The following is a 17,719-nucleotide window of genomic DNA, read 5'->3' as shown; positions in this document are numbered from 1 at the left end:
CATCAAAATGTGCAACTATGGTCCCTCAACTAAAAATCAATTACCATTGGTCCCTCAACTTTAATCCAACCGAAGAAATTGTCCCTTAACTTTAACCCAATTGGAATAATGGTCCATCAAACTTTAACTCAATTGTAGCAATGATTTTTCCAACATAACTCATTTTGACAAAATTCTGATGAAGTTGACGAAATGGACAACATAACTTATTTTGACAAAATTCTGACGAAGTTGATGAAAAGGACCATAGCTACACATTTTAATGAGTTTGAGGGACCAATGGTAATAGATTTTTAGTTGAGGGACCATTGCTCCAATTTGATTAAAGTTGAGGGACCATTGCTACAATTTACTCTTGTAATTTATCACCTCTGCTGCCAGTCTCCTACTCAGTGTATTAAAAGCGTGAGGCGTGGGCGAGGCGTCCAGGGGGAAGTTCGGCCTAGGCGTGAGGCGAAGCCTCATGGGACCTAAATTTTTTAATATATACACTGAGCGTACACATATATTATATTAAAAATAAGAAGATTATTAATCAATAATCACCCTGAGCACACACATATATTATAAAAATATATATACATATATTATATATGCATAAAATAGAGGATGAAAAGCACAATGAGCACACATATAACAATGCACACAAACAACACACACATCCATTATATAAAAAATAAAAATCAGAAAAAGGCATAGAGACAAGAGTGCAAGGAAGAGGTATGAGGTAGTTAAAATCCTACCCAAAATTTGGGTTTGGGAGTAAAGAAAAAAAAAAAAACTCATTGAGGTGCGCCTAGGCGGCTCCGGCGAAACCTTTTGCCCACTCCAGCAAAGCTGAGGCGTTAGCCATGGCGCCCAGCCTCAAGGGCGCCCTAGGCGCGCCTCGAGGCGAGTTTTTTAAAACATTGCTCCTACTTGACACCGCAAGACTTTGCTTGTCCAAAACCCCAACACACACTCCCTACCCCCACTTCCAACTTTCCCCTTCATAGACACAACAAAGCTCGACAGCAATGGGTTTACTTCATCATCTCTCTTTCCCCACTCAACAACTCCTCCCTCTCACACCTTTCCTTTCTCTCCAAAATCCACACCACCTCTCCAAGCACGCTTAGACCACTCTCTCGCTCTCTACGTCTCTTTCCTCCCCCTCTATCTTTCTCCCCCAAACCCAATCTCGCTCCTCCTCCCTCAGGGCCAAAAAGCTCGACAATTTCGTTCTTCAATTCTCTGCCGTCGCCCAAGACCAAGCCCTTGACGAAACCCCAGTTCTGGAGGCAGAGCCCGAAGAGTTCTCCGACACAAGATTGCTTGCCCAGAATGTTCCTTGGCATTGTACCCCGAAAGACGTTCGTACTGTGTTCAAGAAGTACGGCACCGTCGTGGACGTTGAGGTTTTTCATTTTAGTTTGCTTGAAGAGGGATTTTTTTTGTTTTTTGGGTATTAATAATTTGCTATTTTATTTCATGGGTTTTGATTGTTTTTGTCTGTTTTTTCCTATGGTGGTGTAAGCTTGCCATGTATGACAAAGACCAGGAACAGGGGTTTGGCATTTGTAACAATGGGTTTGCCCGAGAAGGCTCGTATGGCTCTGGATAATCTCGAATCATCAGTAAGTGTATCGGGTTGTGGAATCTTCTGTGAATGCTGGTGTTGTTGTGAGTTTAGGTTTATGCTCGGTTTGGTCAGCGAGAAAGACTACTACTACAACAACAACAACAACAACAAAACCTTTTCCCACTAAGTGGGGTCGACTATATGAATCCTAGAACGCCATTGCGCTCGGTTTTGTGTCATGTCCTCCGTTAGATCCAAGTACTCTAAGTCTTTTCTTAGGGTCTTTTCCAAAGTTTTCCTAGGTCTTCCTCTACCCCGTCGGCCCTGAACTTTTGTCCCGTAGTCACATCTTCGAACCGGAGCGTCAGTAGGCATTCTTTGCACATGTCCAAACCACCATAACTGATTTTCTCTCATCTTTCTTTCAATTTCGACTACTCGTACTTTACCTCGGATATCCTCATTCCTAATCTTATCCTTTCTCGTGTGCCCACACATCCAACGAAGTATCCTCATCTCTGCTACACCCATTTTGTGTACGTGTTGATACTTTACCGCCCAACATTCTGTGCCATACAGCATCGCCGGCCTTATTGCCGTCCTATAAAATTTTCCCTTGAGCTTTAGTGGCCTACGACGGCCACACAACACACCGGATGCACTTTTCCACTTCATCCATCCAGCTTGTATTCTATGGTTGAGATCTCCATCTAATTCTCCGTTCTTTTGCAAGATAGATCCGAGGTAGCGAAAACGGTCGCTCTTTGGTATTTCCTGATCTCTGATCCTCACCCCTAACTCATTTTGGCATCCGTTTGCATTGAACTTGCACTTCATATATTCTGTCTTTGATCGGCTTAGGCGAAGACCTTTACATTCCAACACTTCTCTCCAAAGGAGCTTCGCAGTTACCCTTTCCTAAGTTTCATCTATCAACACTATATCGTTTGCAAAAAGCATACACCAAGGAATATCATCTTGAATATGTCCTGTTAACTCATCCATTACCAACGCAAAAAGGTAAGGACTTAAGGATTGTTGATACACAAAATCAGTGAGGACTTTGGTACAACAGAAAATATTTAGTTTGTGATCTTCGCTAGATTGCTCCGATCATTAGTGTGGATAAATATGTAAATGGATAGAGACAAGAAAGTAAACACAAGATGTACGTGGTTCACCCAGATTGGTTACGTCCACGGAATAGAGGAGTTCTCATTAATTGTGAAGGGTTTACACAAGTACATAGGTTCAAGCTCTCCTTTAGTGAGTACAAGTGAATGATTTAGTACAAATGACATTAGGAAATATTGTGGGAGAATGATCTCGTAATCACGAAACTTCTAAGTACCAAAGTGTGGTATCATCTTCACTTGCCTTATCTGTCTCATAGGTAGATGTGGCATCTTCTCTGGAAGTACTATTCCTCCATCCAGGGGTGGTATCTTTAACTGGTGGAGATGCACAAGGTAATGTATCAATTTCACTTGAAGCTTACTTGTAGTTTCAGGCTTGGTCAAGCGCGATACAAACCATATAGTAGGAGTCCCCCAAGTCGTCGAGCTAGGGGATCTGCTGAAAGAGGCGACAGACAAGGTAAGCAATCAGAGCTCCAAACAATCAGTCCCATATCAGAAGTTTGATTTCGAGTTCCGGCTGATTGTTCTCATTCTCCTTATTTTGCAAGCAGCATGAAGGATAAAGAAAAGAAAAAGGAGAATAGATGATATGAGATACTTTTTCTTTTGAAGAAGTAACTTTCCACAGGCTTATTCTTGAACTGGGCTAGAGGGTTTTCTGGTTTCCTCCAGAGTATAAGGCCGACTGAAGAATTTGAGGATCAAAACAAGTCCATCAAATCTAGAGTACGTTCGACCCTGCTGATATGGGATACTTTTGCTGTTGACAAAGTAGTGGATGTATCGGCACGTGTTCTGTTATGCTTGTCTCCACATGCTTCCTTGTATCCTTCTCACTTGCCCTATATGTTCCTCAGGCAGATGTGGTATCTTCTCTGGAAGCATAAGATGTTGAAGATGAGTACTCGATAGCAATGTCAAGTAAGTAATCAGGTAAGAGATTCCAAGCAGTCAGTTCCTGACTGGAAGCTTGATTCCAAGTGCTGACTGATTACTCTCTTTCTCCTTGTCTTGCAGGTAAGAACAAGGCCAAAGGAAAAGACAGGGAAAAAGCATAATATGGGATACTCTTGCTTTTAACCCTGATGAGATGAGATATTTTTGCTCTGGTGTAGCTTGTTTGCAGAGGTATTATCGGAGGGAAAGAAAGCTGAGTATTTTGAGAGGCTTCATTGGGTATGCCCTCTCAGATATGAGGAAGGGTTAAGCATTTTTGTAGGTATGCCCGTCCGTTGAGGATGGAGGTCGACATATATAAGAGTCTCCCTAACAACAAGTAGTAATGCTATTCATTTACCTTGCTTGGTCATAGCACGGTAGTGGGAGCTGCCAGCTTCACGTGTTTTAACTCTGTCAGAGCACTTTGAAAAAGTGGTCTGTGGTATCTGGAAAATTGATGTTGCGTATGAAGATTACAGACAAACTTTATCCAAGGAGATCTGGCTCTCAAAGTTGAGAAAGCGGTGCCTCTTCGGTTTTCGAACAAGCAATCCTGTCGGGAATCTGGCTCTCGAGATTCGGAGAACGGTGCCTCTTCAATTTTTGAGAAAGCAATCCTGCTGGGAATCTGGCTCTCGAGATTCAGAGAGCGGTGTCTCTTCGATTTTTGAGAAAGTAATCATGTTGGGAGTCTGGCTCTTGAGATTCGGAGGGCGGTGCCTCTTCGATCTTGGAGCAAGCAATCTTGTTGGGAGTGTTTTCTCGAATGTGAGTAAAGGTTGGGCATGTTTGCTAGTCTACCTTGCCACGGAGCACAGAGGCTGACACACATGGACTTTCCAATTATCCAGCAGTGGTCTTGTTCCTTTACCCTTGTGGGTAATAATATGGTAGCTAGACCTTCAAAATTTATGTGTCTAAACTTTGTTAGTGCTGTTTCTTTGCTATTTTTTTACCCTTCTTAGTCATAGCGATGTAATGGGAGCTGCAAGCTTCACGTGTCTAAACTTTGTCATCGATCTTTGGCAAAGTTATATGTGGTACCCATGAGCTGATGTTGTTACGTGTGGAAGGTGGATGATTGAACAGTAAGATTCACGTGTTTTCTACTTCACCAGAAATCTTCTACAGAATGCCCGTAATTTCCGCAAAGCTGAGTGTGCATGTGACAGGTGCTGACAAGGCTGAAAAAGCAGGTGCCTCTTCGATTTTTGAGGTCGGCCCTCGTGGTCTCTGAGCAGCCCAGCTTTTGAGAAAGCAAGCGCCTTTTTGATTTCTGAGATCGGCCTTCATGGTCTTTGAGCAGCCCAGCTTTTGAGAAAGCAAACACCTCTTCGATTTCTGAGATCGGCTCTTGTGGTCTCTAAGCAGCCAAGCTTTTGAAAAAGAAAATGCCTTTTCGATTTCTGAGCAGGCGCCTCTTCGATTTCTGAAGCTCTGTAGAGTGCAGATTTTTATAGAGGCTGGCATGAAGTTCCAAAGCACACTTGAATCTCCATCAGCAGAAGCTCCCTTCTTGCATTTCTAAGATCTTGATTTGTCCGACCTCTTTTCTCTTCAACACCTTTGAAAATGTCTGGCCCCTCCGACCGTTGTTTTGACTTGAACCTTGTTGAAGAGGCAGCCACACCTTCTCCAGACAACATATGGCGCCCATCCTTCTTATCTCCTATTGGTTCTCTTACCGTTGGGGATTTCGTGATGAAGAATGATATGACTGCTACAGTGGTGGCCAGGAACCTTCTCACTCCCAAAGATAACAGACTACTTTCCAAACGGTCTGATGAGTTGGTTGTTAAGGATTCTCTAGCTCTCAGTGTTCAGTGTGCAGGTTTTGTGTCTAATATGGCCCAACGCCTATTTGCTCGAACCCTGCCAAGTTGAATCATTGGCGTCTAAAGTGATGAGTCTCAAACAGGAGATTAGAAGGCTCAAGCATGAGAATAAACAGTTGCACCGGCTCACACATGACTATGCTACAAACATGAAGAGGAAGCTTGACCAGATGAAGGAATCTGATGGTCAGATTTTACTTGATCATCAGAGGTTTGTGGGTTTGTTCCAAAGACATTTATTGCCTTTGTCTTCTGGGGATGTACTGCGTAATGAAGCTCCAAATGATCAACCTTCGATGCCTCCTCCTTCTAGGGTTCTGTCGAGTACTGAGGTTCCGAATGATCCCCCTCCCCTCCGGTGCCTTCTCTTTCTGGGGCTCTACCGACTGCTGAGACTTTTCCTAAGCAACCTTTGTGAAGGCTCCCTCTTGTTTGTTTATTTTGACTCATGTATATGTACATATTTGTAACTTATTGGAGATATCAATAAATAAGCTTTGTTTCATTTCAACGTATTGTGTTAAATACACCAAAGCCTTTTTCACTAAGTTCTTTGAATTTTTCTTTTGTTGAAGCTTGTATGTTGAAGCTTTGTGAGTGGAGCATGTAGGTTGAGGTAGTGTTCCCTTAATTTCCCGAGTGAGGAAAACTTCTCGGTTGGAGACTTGAAAAATCCAAGTCATTGAGTGGGGTCGGCCATATGAATCTTAGAATGCCATTGTGCTCGGTCTTGTGTCATGTCCTCCGTTAGATCCAAGTACTCTAAGTATTTTCTTAGAGTCTCTTCCAAAATTTTCCTAGGTCTTCCTCTACCCCTTCGGCCCTGAACTTTTGTCCCGTAGTCGCATCTTCTAACCGGAGCGTCAGTAGGCTTTCTTTGCACATGTCCAAACCACCGTAACCGATTTTCTCTCAGCTTTCCTACAATTTCGGCTACTCCTACTTTACCTCGGATATCCTCATTCCTAATCTTATCCTTTCTCGTGTGCCCACACATCCAACAAAGCATCATCATCTCCGCTACACCCATTTTGTGTACGTGTTGATGCTTCACCACCCAACATTCTATGCCATACAACATCGCCGGCCTTATTGCCATCCTATAAAAAAAATTCTTGAGCTTCAGTGGCATACGGTGGTCACACAACACGCCGAATGCACTCTTCCACTTCATCCATCCAGCTTGTATTCTATGGTTGAGATCTCCATCTAATTCTCCGTTCTTTTGCAAGATAGATCCTAGGTAGCGAAATCGGTCGCTCTTTGGTATTTCCTGATCTCCGATCCTCACCCCTAACTCATTTTGGCCTCCATTTGCACTGAACTTGCACTCCATATATTCTGTCTTTAATCGGCTTAGGCGAAGACCTTTAGATTCCAACACTTCTCTCCAAAGGTTAAGCTTCGCATTTACCTCTTCCTGAGTTTCATCTATCAACACTATATCGTCTGCGAAAAGCATACACCAAGGAATATCATCTTGAATATGTCATGTTAACTCATCCATTACCAACGCAAAAAGGTAATGATTTAAGGATGAGTCTTGATATAATCCTACAGTTATAGGGAAGCTTTCGGTTTGTCCTTCATGAGTTCTTATAGCAGTTTTTGCTCCTTCATATATGTCCTTTATAACTTGGATATATGCTACTCGTACTTCTTTCTTCTCTAAAATCCTCCAAAAAATGTCTCTTGGGACCTTATCATACGCTTTTTCCAAATCTATAAAGACCATGTGTAAATCCTTTTTCTCATCTCTATATCTTTCTATCAATTTCGTAAGAGATAGATTGCCTCCATGGTTGAGCGCCCTAGCATGAACCCGAATTGGTTGTCCAAAACTCGTGTCTCTTGCCTCAATCTATGCTCAATGACTCTCTTCCAGAGCTTCATTGTATGACTCATTAGCTTAATACCCCTATAGTTCATGCAATTTTGTACGTCGCCCTTATTCTTGTAGATAGGCACCAAAGTGCTCTTTCGCCACTCATTTGGCATCTTCTTCGTTTTCAAAATCCTATTGAAAATGTCAGTGACCCATGCTATACCTGTCTCTCCCAAGACTTTCCACACTTCGATCGGTATATCGTTTGGGCCCACTGCTTTTCTATGCTTCATCTTCTTCAAAACTACAACCACTTCTTCCTTCCTGATTCGACGATAAAAGGAGTAGTTTCTACACTTTTCTGAGTTACTCAACTCCCCTAAAGAAGTACTCCTTTCATGTCCTTCATTGAAAAGATTATGAAAATAACCTCTCCATCTGTCTTTGACCGCGTTCTCTGTAGCAAGAACCTTTCCATCCTCATCCTTGATGCACCTCACTTGGTTTAGGTCCCTTGTCTTCTTTTCCCTTGCTCTAGCTAGTTTATAAATATCCAACTCTCCTTCTTTGGTATCTAGTCGCTTATACATATCGTCATAAGCCGCCAACTTAGCTTATCTCACAGCTTTCTTCACCTCTTGCTTCGTTGTTCTATTCCTTTCACCATTTTCATCGGTCCTATCCTTGTATAAGGCTTTACAACATTCCTTCTTAGCCTTCACATTTGTTTGTACCTCCTCATTCCACCACCAAGATTCCTTTTGTTGTGTTCTACCTATCTACTTCACTACTTGTTTTGTGTTTGTTTCGTTCGTAATGAAAAATTCATTGCCGTTTGAAAATATAAGAAGAGAATTTTAGTTCTTTGTTTTATGTATATCTGTGTGCATTTGCCCTGTGTCTTAACTTTAGAGCTGAATTTATTGGCAAAATTCACTACTATGATAGTATCCCTTTGACTTTAAGTTTAACTTCTGTCCCATATTGGGCACTGAATCTGGGAATGTGAGACGTTGTATTATTTCATACAATTGGGGGTGGCACATGACTACTTATTTAAGGGCCTAACTTGTTATCGTATTCCTGGAGGGGAGGTCTATTGTTTCGCCTCTTCATTTGTAGATGATAAAAGTCATTCATTCAGTCACTAAGAGAGCATAAGTGACAATTTCTTAGAGGCTTCTGACACCTCTAGAAACCAGCTAACTCCATCATCATCGTCATCAATTCATGCCAAAACATCTATATGCCTTCATTCTTTCTCATGGCGCCATTATTACCCTCTCACACATTCACTTTCTTATTTACATTTTTCCACCTCTGACATTGGTTGTGATCTTCTTACTTCTTACTCTTGTTGGACATACCATCAACTTTGTTCAACAAGCAGAGCTAATCTAGCATTAAGGGAACGAGGGATTGAGCTGGAACTATGATGTCATGTACTTCTACTATGCACATTTTAGCTTTTTGTTGTTTTGGAGGCTAAAAAAAGTACCCTGTCAAAATGACAATAAAACTTGTTTGGTGCCCTAGCAATTGGGGTTGGAAGTGGAAGTATATTTTTCGTTGGAGAAAATTATGCAAATTCCTTATTTTGTTATAGTAATGGCTACATAAGGCATACATATTGCGGAGCAATAAAATCTCCAGAACCTGCACGTACTTAACCACCAGAATCTTTATAAAATCATGTAATGAATAAATGCCCTGACAAGCCTGTTGGTTGTCAGCTGCATCCTCCTTAAACATAGGTACACTCACTCAATTGGCTTGCTTTACCCTTTGTTTTTCCCACTTGATGAATAGCTGAAATCCATAGGCCCATCCTTGATCCAAGCTGTCATTTTAAAGCGTAGTTTCCTCATCCACTGAGCGTGTTCCTTTTCTTCTAAGGAGACCTTTTGGTGCTAGGAGAGTGACAAGTGTGTCAAATTGTCAAAAGAGGAGAAAGCAAGGGGAGAATTTAAGAAAGGGGCAGGAGTGGTTTTTATGAAGTTTTTTAGGGCGATAGGAAGAGATATGTGCTTGAATGGAATGATAGCGGTGGCGGAGATTAGGAGATGTTGTAGGGAAAGGGAGAGGGAAGAAGGCAGTGCTGTTGTGCTGCCACTAATTTCTCAATATTGGAGAACTACATCATTTTATGCCCTTGAATAAGTGATCAATATGCCACTGAGTGACTGCTCACGACATTACAATAAGAACCAAACACACGAATTATAGTTTAAGGGGTTAAGTGTGGGTTAACTATTAAAATATTCCAAGGATACGTTGCCTTTTCTGCTTTTGCAAACATGTTAGATAAAGAAATCAAAAGTTCTGCAAAATTAGTTTTATCTTCCACTATATTTTGAGTAACTAAATGTATGATATTTATTTATGCGGCTTCCCTCCCATATTGTGTTTTTCTCGTATTTGGAATGCCTTATAGGAAATGGAGGGTCGTGTCATAAAGATGGCTTATACCAGGCCAAAAAAGAAGAAGATTCCTCCCCCTTCTTTGCAACCCAAGCCAATAACTTTCAATTTGTATGTGGAAAATTTGCCATATGAAGCAAGATCTAAAGATCTCAAGGTGCTCTTTAAGTCAGAGGATTATAATGTTGTTACCACAGAAATTGTATTCCAAAATAACCTGAGAAGGTCCGCAGGATATGGATTTGTGGGCTTCAAAACCAAGGCCAAGGCTGAGGCAGCTCTTTCTGCTTCCCACGGGAAGGTAATTTTCTGTTTGATGATTGTTCTGATTCAATTTAAATTATGTGTTCAAATAATGTCTAGGGCATGAAAAGTTAAAATTCTCAACCGTATTCTATACAGACTTTTAGTAATCTATATTAAAATGAAGATGTCCCCTTGGAAACTTTTGTTTCCTGCAGCTGCTTATGGGAAGACGAATTCGTGTGGCACGTGGTAAACAATTTGTTAAAGTGCCAAAAACAGAAAGTTCTAAGTTGGGTGATAAATGTACAGAATTGAATTCTAGTGTCGAGGAAGTGAACACGGTTGTCAATGATACAAACTGAAATTTGGCTGGCACGGTGAAATGTCTGCATTATCTTCACATCATATTTGTGTAGGTATGTCCTCTCTTTAAATCATGTTCTGCTTGTTTGAAACTAATGTAACTAGCTATGTGGTATGCCCTTTTGATTTTTGTTTAGCTTTGTAATAAACATTTTGTTAGTCAGATGATTAGTTCTTTCAGTGATGGAGCATTAGTTGGTTCACTAGAATATGCATAGTAATATGGTACCAAAATTTCTGCAGTAACTTCTGCATTGTTTAAACTACTTCGAATTAGATATGTACTGTAAATGGCTAATGTCTTCATCCAAAAGTTTAATTACATAGATTTAAGGTAAAGTCCGTTATTTTTTTCCCATTGACCTAAAGTTGAATGGAGGTCGTTGCATTTAGCCTCTCTCAATGCCATGAATTTGTTTGATCGACACGTCTCTGTTTGCACTTTGCATAGCAACTTAGCATCTCTCCTTCGATTCCAAACTATTAACCATACCAACAGGAAAGCTGTGAGATGTTCTGGACCTCAGGATAATGATTCAGGAAAAGTGTAGTTAAAAAGTACGGGTTGCCTTGATCTTCTAGAATAATTTGGTTGCTAGAGAGTGGTAGACAAATTTACTATATTAGGCTGAATGAGTTTTTGAACTTCGTTGATTTACCTAGAGAGTGGGATCAAATGTTTGGCAGCCAACTTGCAATATTATTGATCAGGCATGATATAAGCAAACACTTGTTAGCTTGTTCAAGCATTCTAGTTAAACAATTATCTGTGCTTTGGGTACCTTCATAGTAATAATCTCTCTCCTTCCCTTTCGTTTGCAGGAACATTTGTGTATGCTCACTCGGACTTTCCCTGCATACTTGGTGAGATTCTCGCCCATCGTTTGGGAGGGAAGGGGGGGTGGGGGGGGGTGGGGGTGAACATTCAATGGGTTCCGTCACTTTGGTACTTGTACAAGTTGCTGGAAGGCTCGAAGCTGGTTATGTACGTAGGCTACAAGTTTGGATAAATTGAGCTACTTGTACTAGAAAATATTTCAGTCTCTTGATGTATCTTGTCACCTAACTCTAAGACTTTAAGTTCATTTTTGAGATCTTATTTCTTATATATGTGACATTTAGTCTTCCTTGTTAAGAAAAAAAAATGGAATCCTAATCAAGTTTCCATTGTTTTTCGTTTTTCGTATTCACGGCATAAGCGACTACAAACTTGAAACATCTGCCAACATTTGAAGAAGTATCACTAGACTTGGTAAAGTTTCTATATATTTTAGGACGTAGATTACCATGCCGATGACCTCCCAAAAACCCTCTAACTTGTAAAAAGAAATTTTGTAATCTTGGCCTACATTATTAGAGTGTGAGTGCTGTGTCTTCAATTGAAAGAAAAACACAACCAGAAAAGAGATTGAATGCTTTTTTACGTTGAGATTTTAGTTAAGGATTAGGTATGCATTATGGCATTGGAGATTTTTCAGGATTTGTTTTGGAACTTGTCCACTTTTAGTTTATTTCATGACACGTACAAATTTCATACTTGGAATCGTTCAAATTCTTAATCAGCACTTAAAGATCCTACTTACAAAAAATTATTAAAATCGGAGATCCCTTAATCAACGAATGAACGAAACAAATTAATGATGTAGGTACCAAGTAACATTTTCATAATGAACCGTTATGAGATGCAAATATTATTCTTTACGAAAGAATTAGCTACGTTTCAAAGTACGATTCTAGAAAAGAAAAAAAATGTCATTGCATTATTACATGTGCAATAATTCTCAAGAACTCTGAAGTAAATCTGAAGTTTGTGCTTTAAAAGTTTGAGAAAAACTGGAAAACTCTCTTTCGTTGAGTATAAACTTTAAAAGTAAAACTATGGATACGTGCAATCACCAAATTCGCACGTAGATAAGTTCAATAATTTTTTTATCTGTTTAAACATTGTATTGTATTATTTTATTTTATTTTTTTCATTTATGTTGATAGAATCAAACAGTGAACCTATCTTAATTCTAATTCTTCAACTATCTCCCTCAAAACACTTGCGATTCATATCATAATTCTTTTCCCTGGCCAATTGTTTACTAACCAGATTCCCTAACATAGGCAGTTGGTGGAACCATATCGCCTCCAACAACCCTTGCCAAAACCAAAGTAGTCAAACCCTATTTTTCACATATGAAAAAGTGACATGTGGTGAGATGGACCCACATTTTTTATTTGGGTCATGACTCATCTCATGCATGAACAGAAAATCATGCCCATAACGTCTAATGCTCACTTTGTTAGGTGAACCGTTTTGCTCAGAGAATGTGACTTCTCATCTCCAAAGACCAAACCCACTTTGACCTATGTTTGCACTCGGACAAGAATAAAAAGATTAACCAGAACTAGAAACAATATTAGTAAGGTTTACGTTCTTTTCATGCTAACTAGTAACCAACATTGAGACTTTTTTTTTTCTTTGTATTTGAATTTAGGGTTAATTGCAAATTTGTTCTCTTGACTTCTTACGATTTTATTGCTTCGATTCTAAACTTATTTCTATTTTACTTTTGTATATGAACTTTGTGTTCATTGAAGACAACCTGTTAGAGCTTTGATTCCTCTCAATGAAATTTACCATGTTGTACTAAGTTACTTATATAATCTCAAATCTCTCTCAACGCTGATAATTTTTTACTTGTCCATGCCAATAAAAAGTTTGGCTTGCTACTTCTCTACCCTTGCATTCAGGGTCGTGAAAGGGAGATCACCTCCAACTTGTTTAAGCGTGATGTCAATACTAAATCAATAAAACTCACATTTCTATTAGGAAAATGTTATTTGCACTCTTAAAAAGTCATTACGTACTCATTTTTAATGTTATTCTCTCCTATATTTCTTTATGGGAGTATTCAGGCTGACTAATTTGGAGTATCAACACATTTCCATATGTATGTAATAAGGGCTTAGGGTGCTAAGACTACAAAATTTCAAATGTACCATCTTTCACATATTTTATGTCTATTATGATTATCTTTGGATTCTCGTTGGCATTAATCATAGCTTTTATAAGCATAACATGTTAATCTTTTCTTAACTCGCAATCCATCATTAAAGAGATGGTGAAAGGTCTATTCACAAAGCCACAGAACAAATTAAAAGTAAACCAACCCTTTAATCACGTTTCTTTAATTTAATTAGTCCACTTTGGTGCTTAGAAATGGGTTTAAAAGAAAGATAGAACATTATCCTAACAAACCTAGATTATGATAGCCTTATTTATTATTACATTTCTTTCTTGTGAAAGTTAAGAGATTAACAATGCAAAAAGAAATAAAAAGAAAAAAGGTCACATTATTATAACAAAGCATTAGGTGTGACGTCTAACCTAAGTCATCCCCATGCAATGAGTTCCTTGACGGAACATTTTGCATTTTATCGGAAGTAAGTCGACCAAGGGCCACCAAACCCTACTTACTCCAACCCCCTTCATACCATTATATAACTGAATTCCCACTCTTTAGAATTATATCATCACAAAAGGCTTCTTCTTCCCTCTCTCTCTCTCTCTCTCTCTCTCTCTCTCTCTCATTGTAGCTGGCTCATCGAGAATGGCCAGAATTGTGGGTTTAGTCCTGGTTGTTGCCATGGTCATGATGCCAAGATGCTTAGCCACCGTGTACACCGTTGGAGACTCCTCTGGGTGGGCTAGTGGTGTGGATTATAGCACTTGGACTAGTGGCAAGACCTTTAAAGTTGGTGACAGCCTGGGTAAAATCCTTACTCCCTTTTGATTATTTGTCGTGAACATGCTTCAAAAATAATGTTTGTAAGGTGTTATTTTGATGTGTCGTTTCAGAGTTACGTATAGATTCAATCTAGACTATTGATTAAGGGAGCTCTTGTTTAATGAGTAAAGTTTGAGAATTAAGTACAAACATTCAATCTAGATACGTGTTTTGAGAATTTCGTATAGATAATCAATTTAGATAATTGATCAGGTCAATTTTATTTAACTAGTGTGTGGTGTTAGAATTATTTATAGTCTAGTAACACTGCCACTTGGTTTACGGTTTGAACTGATTGTGTCAATTTTTCCTAAATTTTTGTACATGTTAGTGTTCAACTATGGAAGTGGGCACACGGTGGACGAAGTGACTGACAGTGACTACAAAACTTGCACTGTGGGAAATTCAATTACAAGTGATAGCAGCGGAACGACCACCATCCCCCTCAAGACTGCCGGGACTCATAACTACATTTGTGGCTCGGTTGGGCATTGTACGATGGGGATGAAGCTTTCTGTGACTGTAGCGTCAGGATCAACCGCAGCACCATCTGGCAACGGTAAATCAACATCCGGTGGTTCCGACGGTAACTCTACAATTACCACCCCCGCAAGTACCACCAAACCCTCATCAACTGGTGATGGGAGTAGCCACTCTAGCTCTCTTGTTGTGACTTTGTGGAGTGTTATTAGTTTGGTTGGTTTTTGTATGTTCCTTCTAATTTAATTTTGGCAATATCACTCCTAGTGCCAGGATAGAGGCAGTGCTATTTTATTTCTTCTTGTTTAAATGTTAAGTACTCTGAGTTTCTAGGGTCCATGATACATTATTTGTGTATCATGATTGAGGTTCATATATATTATGCACTTTGCTTTTGAAGGGCCATGATTCCCAAACCCATCTCACTCAACAACAATTTCTCGTACTATAACTTTTCAAACATGAACGAGAATGATTCTTATTTTTTTCATTCTAATTCTTCTTTGGTAGTTAATCGATATTTGCTATTATAAATATGAAATTTGAAAAGAAAAATAATCTTGGAGTGATTTAATTAACTTCATTAACCGTGTTGATGCACAAAACCGGAGGTCTTGGAACAACGTAAATTCAACCGTGAATCTGTAAGTAATGTAAATAACATAAGATGTATCGTGGTTCACCCAAGGTTTGGGCTACGTCCACACTGATTATGTATTTATCTGAGAGGTGAGGGGAGTGAGGGAGCTCTGTAATGTGAGAGCTTTGAGAGGATGAAGGAGCCTTAAGAAATGGCCTTTTTCTAATTGTGAGGGTGAGGAGTCCTTTTATAAAATAAGGGCTCCTCACTTATTACATATTTGCCCATTCCTTTATTACATAATTACATTTAAGTCCCCTGAGTATTTGTACGAGATCTATATACGGAAGCCCTAAGTATGGTATAAACAGTAGTCCCCCAAGTCTTCAGTCAAGAGAGTCTTTTGGCTGGAAACTTGAAATTCAGTCCATGTGTGGGCCGAAGTAACTAGTTGTTGTCTTGAACTGATGCTCGATATGAGGCGGTGCTCAATCTGAAATGATGCTCAACTAGAAGTAGCACATGCTGCGAGGCTCGTGGCTTATGTTGCCTTGGTTGGCTCGGCTTGTGGCGTTGAAGGTGAGGGAGTCTCTTTTATAGAATAAGGGCTCGCTCCTCAATACATGAATGATGGGCTATAGTTGATGCTCTCTAATGATGGTGAGAGAGTCCCTTTTATAGAATAAGGGCTCGCTCCTCAATACATAAATGATAGGCTAGAGTTGATGCTTGCGGCGATGTGGTTGCTCAGTAGGCGGCGATGCTCTCTAATGGTGGTGAGGGAGTCCCTTTTATAGAATAAGAGCTCGCTCCTCAATACATAAGTGATGGGTTAGGAGTGATGCTCGCGGCGAGGCCGTTGCTCAGCTAGCGGCGTTGCTCTCTAATGAAGGTGAGGGAGTCCCTTTTATAGAATAAGGGCTTGCTTCTCAATACATAAATGATGGGCTAGAGTTGATGCTCATGGTGAGGCGGTTGCTTAGTAGGCGGCGATGCTCTCTAATGGTGGTGAGGGAGTCACTTTTATAGAATAATGGCTCGCTCCTTAATACATAAGTGATGGGTGCTTTCTAATGAAAGTGAGGGAGTCCCTTTGATAGAATAAGGGTTCGTTCCTCAGTACATAAATAATGGGCTAAGTCCCCCAAGTATTTTTCATGAGGCCCAGTTGAGGCCCAATATATGGTGTATAGTGTAGTCCCCCAAGTCTTAGGTCAATAGAGTCTGTTGGCTGGAGACTTCAAATTGAATCCATGTATGGGCCAAAGTGGCGGTTGTTCGGAGGTGGTATTTGTATACCCTGCACTGAAGCTTTGTAAGTGAAGCTTTGTAAGTGAAGCTTTGCAAGTGAAGCTTTGCAAGTGAAGCTTTAAAGCTGGAGCTCTGTAAACGAAGCTTTTAAAGCTAGAGCTTTTGTAAATGAAGTTTTTGAAGCTAGAGCTCTGTAAATGAAGCTTTTGAAGCTGATTGACATGAGTGATGCTCATGAATGTTTATGTTAATTGACATGAGTGATGCTCATGGATGTTGTCATGAGTGATGCTCATGAATGTTAACATGAGTGATGCTCATGAATGTTGACATGAATGATGGTCATGAATGTTTATGTATGATTGTCATGAGTGATGCTCATGAATGTTTATGTATGAATGACATGAGTAATGCTCATGTATAATTTGGAGTACTAGGCGTACTTTTGATCACCTGGTTGGTGGCAAGAAGGAGAGTACGGGTTGTACATTTCATCACCTGGTTGGTGGCATGAATGGCTAGTTGCCAAATGATATTAGAGTACGGGTTGTACATTTCATCACCTGGTTGGTGGTAATAACAGCAGGTTGCCGAATAATTTTGGAGTACTGGGCGTACTATTGGTCACCTGGTTGGCGATAATAGCGACGGGTTGCCGAATAATTGTGGAGTACTGGGCGTACTTTTGATCGCCTGGTTGGAGCTGTTTTAGGCTTATGGGCCTTCGCCCTCTACACAACATTCCAGCCCATTTATTTTGGGCTTTGCCCTTTTTTTTTTATTACCCTCTGATGGGGGTTTATACATATGTCTCCAACAGATAAGAAAAATAAATTAAATCATTCAAAAATAAATCCGACCCTCTATTTTGCTTTTGCTTTCAGCCTGGTTGCTGCTGGGACCTTGTAGTGGGATGGCAAACAGCTTGGCATTTAAATGTTTGAATTCCTTTATCATCGTGGTCGCCAGACTACTTTCTAGCTGTGTGTTTAAAGGAACCTGCTTTACCTTCACTGCTTTTGCTTTCTTTTTTGTGCAATAGGACGCAGCTGGAATCACACTTCAAAAGCTCATGAACACTGTTAAGTTTCCACATGTTCCAAAGGTGAGGTAGGTTACCACTAGTACAGACTTTCTCCTTTCCCTATGCACTGCCATTGTGGGTCAAGCCCCACCAGTCTTCGGGTCCTCGTGAATAGGAATATTAATCTTTTCTGGTGCAGGCAAATCTTGAATAGATTCCATATACAACTTAGTAGTGATCTCTTTTGTGCCTGCCTGGACTACACTTGTAGCTGACTGA

The 17,719-nt window shown here is 40.0% G+C and overlaps 2 protein-coding genes, 1 long non-coding RNA gene and 1 pseudogene across 3 annotated transcripts in view; 2 read left to right on the top strand and 2 right to left on the bottom strand.

The window, feature by feature from the left end:
* The window catches only part of LOC126632689 (uncharacterized), a 98,830-nt gene that overhangs the window by 5,500 nt on the left and 75,611 nt on the right, over positions 1-17,719 (bottom strand). The gene's annotated exons all lie outside the window — the stretch shown is intronic.
* Positions 618-11,501, top strand: LOC126632683 (28 kDa ribonucleoprotein, chloroplastic-like; annotated as a pseudogene).
* On the bottom strand, positions 1,713-6,983 carry LOC126632684 (uncharacterized). Its single transcript, XM_050303130.1, has 2 exons — positions 6,843-6,983; positions 1,713-2,430 (listed from the first exon to the last, which is right to left on the bottom strand). Exons 1-2 carry the CDS (start codon positions 6,934-6,936, stop codon positions 1,745-1,747), a joined length of 780 nt encoding a protein of 259 aa, XP_050159087.1. The 5' UTR covers positions 6,937-6,983; the 3' UTR covers positions 1,713-1,744.
* Positions 13,844-14,984, top strand: LOC126632688 (blue copper protein-like). Its single transcript, XM_050303139.1, has 2 exons — positions 13,844-14,088; positions 14,437-14,984. Exons 1-2 carry the CDS (start codon positions 13,929-13,931, stop codon positions 14,829-14,831), a joined length of 555 nt encoding a protein of 184 aa, XP_050159096.1. The 5' UTR covers positions 13,844-13,928; the 3' UTR covers positions 14,832-14,984.

This window comes from Malus sylvestris, chromosome 8 (genome assembly GCF_916048215.2).
Source record: "Malus sylvestris chromosome 8, drMalSylv7.2, whole genome shotgun sequence".
Classification (NCBI taxonomy): domain Eukaryota; kingdom Viridiplantae; phylum Streptophyta; class Magnoliopsida; order Rosales; family Rosaceae; genus Malus; species Malus sylvestris.
The sequence above is the reverse complement of the archived record's forward strand: the minus strand, read 5'-3'. Positions and strand labels throughout refer to the sequence as shown.

Bases quoted from the DNA above. Each gene is read 5' to 3' on its own strand.
- LOC126632684 (XM_050303130.1), bottom strand. From the start codon at position 6,936: ATGCTTTTCGCAGACGATATAGTGTTGATAGATGAAACTCAGGAAGAG. The intron at 2,431-6,842 runs GTCTTCGCCTAA...TGGAATGTAAAG, and splicing joins AGAAGTGTTGGAATCTAAAG to GTCTTCGCCTAAGCCGATCA.
- LOC126632688 (XM_050303139.1), top strand. From the start codon at position 13,929: ATGGCCAGAATTGTGGGTTTAGTCCTGGTTGTTGCCATGGTCATGATG. The intron at 14,089-14,436 runs GTAAAATCCTTA...TGTACATGTTAG, and splicing joins TAAAGTTGGTGACAGCCTGG to TGTTCAACTATGGAAGTGGG.